At 49.1% G+C, this 9,187-nt stretch overlaps 1 protein-coding gene across 1 annotated transcript; it reads left to right on the top strand.

Annotated features, from left to right (window-relative positions):
• Positions 1-640: 640 nt before the first annotated feature.
• On the top strand, positions 641-6,452 carry NPHS2 (NPHS2 stomatin family member, podocin; the record flags this gene model as incomplete). The annotated part of the gene is made up of 8 exons (XM_084291557.1): positions 641-917; positions 1,799-1,902; positions 2,571-2,643; positions 2,929-3,011; positions 4,106-4,309; positions 5,004-5,059; positions 5,610-5,688; positions 6,174-6,452. 8 exons carry the CDS (start codon positions 641-643, stop codon positions 6,450-6,452), a joined length of 1,155 nt encoding a protein of 384 aa, XP_084147683.1.
• Positions 6,453-9,187: the final 2,735 nt, after the last annotated feature.

Genomic DNA, 9,187 nt, shown 5'->3' with positions numbered 1-9,187 from the left:
ACCACTTTCGCACCACTTTTTCGCACCACAAAAAACGGCCAGGTTTTTTAAGGAACAGACCTAATAGCATGAGATGCTGTTCACCTAGCTGTTCTCAGCAACAGCCCTCCCAAACACTCAGATAAGACACAGATCTCACCAGTATGTTGTTTTTTTTTTTTTTTTTTTTTTTTTGTTTTTGTTTTTTGTTTGTTTGTTTGTTTTTTGTTTTTACCCTGGTGTTTATTGTACATCTCACAGTCACATCTCAGGTCTTCAGAGTCAAATATCTGCCAGTTACTTTTAGGTTGCTTTTCAACAACTTTGTAAAAACCATCTGCTACAAATCATGAGGGCTTTTGATCATATTTGATTTCCAAGGGCAGGAAAATACAAACAGAAAGCTCCCCTGGAGTCCACCTTGTCCAGGTCTAACTTCCCTTCCCATCTCCACAGCAGTGTGAGACGAGAGCAGAGCAGCTGGGAAACAGCTTGTTCACTTCACTGCCCATTATGTCTGACAAGCCTGTGATAAACTTGGAACAAGCCTCCTTGATCTGACACCTCCCCTTCTTCCCTCCCTTGCCTGCAGCAATAAATTCAAGCACAAATTCATCCTACTCCCACAGGAAGCTGCATGCTCCTCAATACAGAGAATCAGATGAGGATGGATGAGAGGTCTCGGAGCTCTTCCAGGGAGTCTCGTAAGCGAAACAGAGAGCCCCTGGCTACACAGAAGAAACGAGAGAAGAGGGAGAGCAGCAGAGAAGCCAACAAAGAAACAGGAGATGTAAAACAGGAGAAAAAAAAGGAGATCAAGAGCATCGCAGGGACTGATGGTCAGGTGCACACATCCACAGTGGTGGACGTGGATGATGTGATATCTGATGAAGAAATGGAGGCAATGATGTTGCTGGACAGCGAGCGTCATGAAGAAGGTATGGCTTATAGAAGGGAAGGGGCAGAAAACTGTGTGGGTCACAGTGTGACTTTGCTTTCTGCACAGTGAGTGTTGTCATGCTCACCTTGCACGGCTGTGTAGTTATTCTCAAGATGGATAGCCAGCCCAGCCAGCCTCCCAGCCAACTTCTGCAGACAGTACAGGAAGATCAGCATTGCCTAGCAAAGCAATGAACTTTGCAACCAGCACTTACATCCCCAGAATCCATTTTGCTTCAGCTCACTAATCCCCAATTCTATTCGTGCTCATAATTTTCTTGCTTGCCCTTCTTTAGGTGGACACAGATAGCTTTACAGCAGAGTTCTCAGGGCCATGAACTCGTAGCTCCCTTCTAGATAACCCTTGAGAACAGCTCCTCTTCTCTGGAATGGGACTAAAATCGTCTTCAGGATATTTTGGATGCCCCTGATAGAGAGGGGTACTTACAGGCTGTGTGTGTTGATAGCTACCTCTCGCTTGCAATCCTTCTCTTTGTCATTAGCTTGTCTTTCTAAATATGCTTCTGGGATCCCAGCTCAGCCAGCAAGTTGCCCATTCTGAGCCTTCCAAAACTGCTTGGTAGCCAGAGGCCTTCAAGCTGAAGAGTGCTCTTTAGTAAAGGCACCATGGGGAAGGATGGCTCCATTGCTGTCAGTAATGCAGAGATAAAATTTCTCAGTCTGTCCTGGCAGCTCTTGGCCCCCTGAGACAGGGACTGTTTTTTAAACACAGATCCAGAGAGCGCCAAATGGTTCACACATGCCAGGTCTAGGCAAAGGACAACACTGACATTTATCTGTGCAGGCAGTTGCCAGGCCATCAGTATTCTGGGAACTGTCCTCTCCTAACTCAGCCATGTTGGATTTGATTTCTCCCTAGGTATAAAGTCACCAGGTCTCGGCATCTGCGAGTGGCTGCTGACTATCTTGTCTTTCCTGTTCATCGTAATGACCTTCCCCATTTCTGTCTGGTTCTGCATGAAGGTGAGAACAGGCACAGTGCCTCTTTACATGTGGTATTCAGTGTCTGGTGTGGATGTGCCCCGCTGGTACATATTGGCATAAAGCTTTGGCTTAAGTTCCTGTTTTTAAACAAATTGCAGGTCTGTTCACTTTTAAACACAACCTTCAGCCTACCCAGTTCAGAGATGTCTGCACTGCAGCAGCAGGGTAAATAGGTTTTGCATTACAATTTTAGAGAGATTGATCTCCCAGTTAATAGCAGATTTCCCCTCTTCCTCCAGTTTTCTCAGATTTATAGCATGGCAACAAGTAGACATATTTTTATTACTACTTCTCAGGAAATGGAAAATTTAAGCTCAGGGTGTTCAAGTTCAGCCAGCCTAGAAGGAAGCTGAGTGCTGGCCTCATCCTGGGAAATCTTGGCAAGCTCTAGCACGGGCTGCCTGCTCCTACCAAATTTCAGGCTGCTCCTCCACTGCTTGTGGATGAGCCAAGCAGCAGTTTTGGGACAGGCTCTCCGCTGGGGTAAAGGGACTTGGTGACAGGAGACTCCATCAGCTCTCAGCCTGCTGAAATCCTCCCTTTGCAGGGCTTTACCAGAGCACAGGTCTTCCACACCGAGACTGTTGAGGCTTCTTTTGCCGATCCTTTGCCTTCCCCTCCAGCCTAGCTTTTGTCTCCCTCTGCAGGTAGTGCGGGAGTACGAGAGAGCCATCGTTTTCCGCCTTGGGCGTCTCCTTCCTGGCAGAGCCAGAGGACCTGGTAAGATGCTCACTGAGCTGCCCCCAGCCATGTCACTCCTCTTCATCATGCTTTACCAAAGCTCACTTGCTGTGCCCTCCAAACAGGTACAAGTGGACAGTAGACAGTATGTCATTGGTCCTTCTTCTTGGGTTCAGTAGTTTCTAACAGCTTTTCCCAATACAGAAGCAGCCTCACAATTGGTCTTCTGTAGTTCTGCATGCTGACCCTTCCCCAGTCCCCAGAGTAGAGGAGGCAATTTCTGTGGTTCTGATGATCACCAGCTGCCTTTCTTTTCCTCCACAGGCCTTTTCTTTTTTCTTCCCTGCCTGGACACGTATCACAAGGTGGACCTCCGCCTCAAAACCCTAGAGATCCCCTTCCACCAGGTATGACTGCCACCACTTCTCTGTGTTAATTCTTGGGTCTCTTTGTCATTGTGACAGTTCCGATTTTGCATTGCTATTAAGAAAGTGATGACTTCAGATAGTGATCCTGGAGCCAGGTCACGAAGGACCAATCCCTTGGCCATAAGGTTCTGCTTAGCACTGCCCATGCTTCGGATCTCACTGCAGATCTTCCACCAGGCCTTCTTTGCAAAGCCCTAGCTCCTGGAATCCAGTGAGTGAATGAGAAGTCCCCCTTAACTCCCTGCTGCTATACTTCCAGCCTTTATGGCTGCATGGAGAAGTTTGAAAAAGTGTCTCAAAGTAACCCTAACACTTCAGAAAATGGAAAGCCAAAAATTCACCATAGTATTTGTCTTATGTTTTAAAACTACTGCGTTACAAATTTAGAGATTCAATCCCATTCAATTTGACAAGCTTTAGTGGTAACATATACCAATAGGAAGTGGCTGGGCCAAAGCTATTGGACCTTTTTTTTTTTTTTAACCCACGACACTGAGGGGTACATACAGCAGGGACAGAAGCACAGACTTTACAGCCTTACAGGGGTGTTCCTCAATGAGGCTACTCTGCTCCTGTACAAGCCTGAGAAGGAGAAAGGGCTGAATCCTCGCCGCTAACCCTGGAAGCTGCAGCCTCCCTAGCCACAGTCCCCCAGGTTAAAGCCCTAATAGCCCCTCTTTTCCTTCTAGGACCTGTTCTCTGTGCCGCTGCCTTTATCTGGTACCCATGGTGTACAGCAAATCCTTGTGGTGATGGTACTGAGCAGCACTGAGCACACACCACGGAACAGGACTGGACTAGGCAGCAGTGGGCAGGGAATCACAGAGTAGGACCTTCACCTGCTCACAGTTCCTAACTCAGTACCCAAACTGAGGAGGCAGACACGGTGATGCTCTGCAGGGAACTGAGATCTGGAGGTTATATAGTTTCCCCCCAAGGTCAGAAAGTAGTAGAGGTGGAAACGACAAAGATTTAACCATCCAGCTAGTCTCCCTCATTCCCAGAGTCATGCACTTTTCTCTGCTGCCTTAAAGTTGTCAGAACCAGCTCTATCTCCCCTAATATCTTTTTAGGTGGTGACTAAAGACATGGTTACCTTGGAGATAGATGCCGTCTGTTACTACCGTTTGGAGAATGCCTCTCTTCTCCTCACCACCCTGACCGGTGTCTCCAGTGCCATCCAGCTGCTGGTACAGACCACCACGAAGCGCCTCCTGGCACATCGAGCCTTCTCTGAACTTCTCTTGGAGAGAAAGAGCATCAGCCAGGAGATAAAGGTGCTTCAGCAGGGGGGAGAGGGCAGAGCAAGGGCTGAATTCAGGCTCCACTAGGAAGCTCGGAGCATAATCAGTCCTCCTAAATCACAGACACTATTTTACAGAAGGGTGTAAAAACAACGTGTCTCTTTCACAAAAAAATGGGAGTTTTAAAAAATTATTTTTGATTTTCAGTCATTTTAGGGGAAGAATTTACAGGGTGGGTCCCACAGGCATGTGTGTGTAGTAGCAAACATTATGGTGTGAGAGGCAAGCAGGAACCTTTTGATCACCTTCATCAGTGCTTTGCAGTATCCGAGCCTCAGTACTTAGCCCAGAGAGGAAGTGCTCATGGGAACTGTCTTCCGCTGCCTCAGTGAGATGCCATAAGCTCTGAACACATGGGATCTCCAGCAGCAGCTCCCTGTGGCCATGCCACACAGACATGATGATACCAGTCAGCAGCTGGGTGTTTCCTATGGAACTGATTTGCTTCCACAGCTGACACAAAAAGGACTGGTTAAATCTTGCTAAAGCCCCAGGGCAAATACAAATCAGCAGGGAGGGAAATAATTTTATTTCTGAGGGTTCTCAAGCAATAGCACACACAATCTAATGAATATCTTGAATTAACACCACTTCACTAACTCCCTTTGAGGGGTCTGGACAAGGGCTGGTGTTCTCCAGGTGCTCAGAAATATCCTCCTCTTCACAGGTGGCTTTGGATGCGGTCACGGGCCTCTGGGGCATCAAAGTGGAGAGAACAGAAATGTAGGTAGGAAATGCTGGTGCAGGCGGCTTCCCTGGCCTTTTGCAAGTACCCATCTTGCCCTGCTCACCTTTCTTTGGCTCTGGCTCTTTCCCTGCAGCCATTCTGCAGCGGGGAGAGCCTCACCCCTCGCCTCTCTATCCTCCCTTCCCCTTGCAGCCTCTGCCTCATGTAAATCTCTTAATGTGCAAAGCTGGTGCTTGCTCCTGCACTGGCAGGCAGGGCAGGATCCATAGCTAGGATCTCATCACCACTTCACTGCTGCTGCAGGCAGAATTTGCAGCCAGTTCTGGTAGCCCAAGAGTCACAGCGAGCACCAAGCCTCTAGATCAAAGGCCTCGGTGTCTTAGCACTGGTTGGGATTCCAGCCTGAAAGTTTAAAAACCAGACTGGAAAATTAGGATGGGAATGAAGGTAGAAGGCTAAAGAGAGACAGCCAAAGGGGGACAGCACTGCAGAGGCTGACAGACAACATCCCAAGCCCCCAGCTGACTGTTCAGGGCTGCGAGGTGAGCCTAGAGCCCAGCTCATCCCTGTCCCTTACCACCACAGCAACAACGTGCAGCTGCCCGCTGAAGTCCGGCAGTCCCTGGCCGTGGAAGCAGAGGCCCAGAGGCAGGCCAAAGTGCGGGTAAGCCAATCCTGAAGACCTCTTAACTCCTTCCAAAGCAGCCCTCCTTCCTTTCCCATCCCTGGTTTGAGGTCCATGGAACATGCCACACTCAGGTGCAGCTTGGGGAAGGTCTGGTCAAGATCTCCAGATCCCGTTTAAGAGCTGTGTCTAGCAAGGGGAGCTGCAGCAAGAGCAAGGGCTTGCACAGTGGAGTCCCAAATCTGGTACCTAGCCTATGGGTGGGACAGAAAGCCCCAGGGCTGCCCTCTCCCATGCTTTTGCAGGACGGGTATGTCTCGTTTTGAGTACGAGCGGGCCTAGTAGTGCACGTAGCTTTGGTAAAAACAAGTTAGACACGAGATTACAGACTCCTGGGAGCATGATATTTAGACAGCAGGAATGTTACAATCACATGGACCCTGGGAATTTCATAGTGGTGACCTCCCTCTGTAATAAACAGTCTGTGCCCCCTTTGTGCCCCCCTCACAAAAATCTTTATTTAGGTGATTGCTGCTGAGGGGGAAAAGGCTGCTTCTGAGTCCCTGCGCATGGCAGCTGAGATCCTGTCGAGTGCCCCTGCTGCTGCTCAGCTCCGTTACCTTCATGCCCTGCACTCCCTTGCTGCAGAGAAGCCTGCTGCCTTCATCTTGCCCCTGCCTTTGGACCCCATGAATCTGATGTCTCCAGCTACCCACAGCTCTCTGGGAGCGAGCAGCCTCGCCACAGACACCACAAAACTCCCAGAAGGTGTGAAAGACAAGAAGGACTCCCCCATGCTCTAAGAGTTGTCCCAGAAAAGGCTGCCACAGCCTGTGGTCAATCCTGCTCAGAGAGGAGCAAGAAAGCTGATCTACGGGCAGCCTACCAGCAGGTACTGGCCTGGAGGCAGGAGGGGAGGCAGCCAGGCCTGTAATATAAAGTAGATTGTACGTGGAAGAAACTTCTGCTTGTTTTGGGAAGGGAAAAATATGGAGCACAAGGAGCAGGGCTGGTGCCTGTGTGAGCAGGGGATCGAGGGAAGAGGGCTGTCATCCCTTCCCTTTCACCTGACCCTGACACCCTAAGGCCTGACCCCTGGGGTCCGGCCATCCTGCTGTGTTTTAACGCCCCCATCCCCAAACTGATGACCCGTCTCTCACTCACGACATTAGTTACAGGGAATTAAGGTGCAGAAAGCCCCACACTGGGATAAAAGGGGCAGGCACAAGCTGCCCCACAGGAGGGACTTGTCAGAGGCATTGGTTTCCTGTGGCTCTGTCCTTACACTCAGACTCTTTGGGATTTCCCTTCTGCACTGTTGGCTTTCTGTTTTAAAAAGCCAGCCCTACAGCTGGGTGGTAGAACAAAGCCAAGGCAGAAGTGCCTGCACAGGGGCACGTGCCTCCTTACAGCCCGTCTCCGTGTGCTGTGTCCGGGGAAGGTGGGAGTGGTCGGGTGGTACAGAAGGGATCCCTTTTCCCTCCATGTGAACAGGTGATGGGGTGACAATGCCAGGGAGACAGGGGTGGGAGCCCGACAACTGGGGGAACGGGAAGGGACTTAACACGTGTGGAATTTGGAAGGTGCTGCCAGCCTGGCTCTCCTGCAAGGGACAAGAGAGAAGGGTCCTGTCCGTGGCGTACTCTTGGATATAGGATTTCACATCAGCACCTGTGCACATATACACATACACACACAGGCAACCAAGGTGTTTAGTTAGCTCTAGTACCAAAAAAGGAGGAAAAGAAGGAAAGGGCAGCATTTATGGCTTGGCACCTTTCAGCTGTGCAGAGGGAAGGCAGGCTGTGCTGCTGCTTGCTTCCACTGGGTGGCGAGGCAGGACAAGATCTGAACTTGTGGGCATCTGCTTCCAGTAGGACTGTCTGAAAATATGAGGTGATCCATTTAGCCAACTCCCACCGGGCTGAGAAGTGGGAATCCAGCACGAAGCTAGCAGAGAGCCTTGAGAACAGCAATACTCAACAAACAAACAAACAAAAACCAAACAGTGATACTTTTGCCCACTGCAGCAATCTTGCTAAACTCTACATGCAGGAAGTCCTCAAAATTCTTATAAAATCTGCCAAAAGCTACTTGAAATAGCCAGGGACCTACACATACTGTAAGCCTTTCCCTTGAAGGATAGGGGATTGAAAGAAATGCCATACACTAGGTTATGGCCAAGACAGAAGGCACTTTGTGGCCCTTTCTCTTAATCACCCACCCAGTAGTTTCTCATCACACGTGCCTATCAGGGGTAGCCCAGCCGGTCTGTCACTCTTGTATTTTCACTCATTTTTTCCAGTCTTTCTGCGGACTGGTAAGACACACACTGTTAAATGCAGCTCTGTCCCAGGGATGGCCAGCAGGTACTGGCTTAACACTTCTGCAAGGGACAAGGAGCCCACTTCCACTACGTACCACCTAATTCTGTATTTTATCAGCCCTTTCATCTCCCTAGAGTCCCCTTCTCAGCACACAGTGTTCCCATAATTCTCACCACACAAGTATTTGCTGGCCTTCTTACAGCAAGGACACTCAGCAAACCAGCCCCTTTACAAGTGGAAGGGGAAAAAACCCTCATCCTTGAACCCAGTAATCACACAGCATCTGAGCTTCAGGTGTAACCTCCCATCCAGATCATTTTGCTGCTGTAACCCTCTCAGGATGCTGTTTGTTGTCTGCAATAGATCTCAGTTGTGATCCAGCCATGGAAAGCTAGCTCTGGGAAGTAGAACAGCTCTGTAACCTTCCATTGATGAACACGAGCTGTGTATTTACTTCTCTAAGGCTGGTTCTGTTTTTTAATTTTGATGCTAGGGTAAGCCCCTCTTTTCCAGCCTAGAGCAAAATGGTGTGATACTGCTCATAGCTGCAGACAATCCTTTCTCCAAACACTTCTCAGGCTACATTTCTAACTCCCTGTAAAATGATCCACCCAGACCAAGGTTCCTTGGCAATCAAGGACCATCACCTGCAAGTAATGTCTGAAAGGAACAACGGAACCTGAGGATTAAGACTTTCAGAGACACATGGCACCGTGCCAGGGCCCACATCTCTCTATTTGCACTCCTATCTGCAGAAGTCAGGCATATTTTTTTCAAACATGTAACTTTTCTGCAAAGTTGCAGAAAAGGCAGATGAAAGCTAAGAGCATCCTCAGTTCCAAAGAACCCTTGTTCCAGCAGGATCTTTTCTCTTTGACGTACACAGAGCTGGCAGAAACTTGTCGTTTTACCTTCAGGAGGTATTACATTCAAAAACCTTGCAGAAGGAAACATCATTTAAAAATGTGCTTCAGTATTACTGATATATGATGGTTTCAAAATAGAATTTACTCGGGGGGAGTTGGCAGGGGCTGTCTGGAGCAGATGTAATTCCTGACAATTTCACTGCCTGCTCTTCAGAGCTGACTGGGTCAAACTGCAGAGTCGTGCCAAATCCAGGCAGCTGCTACTGTCCTTGCAGAGCTTTATAACCACACAGACTGTCCTGGGCTGGGGACTGACAGAAGCAGCAGCCCTGGGCAACTGCCTCG

The sequence above is a fragment of the Netta rufina genome (assembly GCF_964035555.1).
Source record: "Netta rufina genome assembly, chromosome: 8".
NCBI classification, from domain to species: domain Eukaryota; kingdom Metazoa; phylum Chordata; class Aves; order Anseriformes; family Anatidae; genus Netta; species Netta rufina.
The sequence above is the reverse complement of the archived record's forward strand: the minus strand, read 5'-3'. Positions and strand labels throughout refer to the sequence as shown.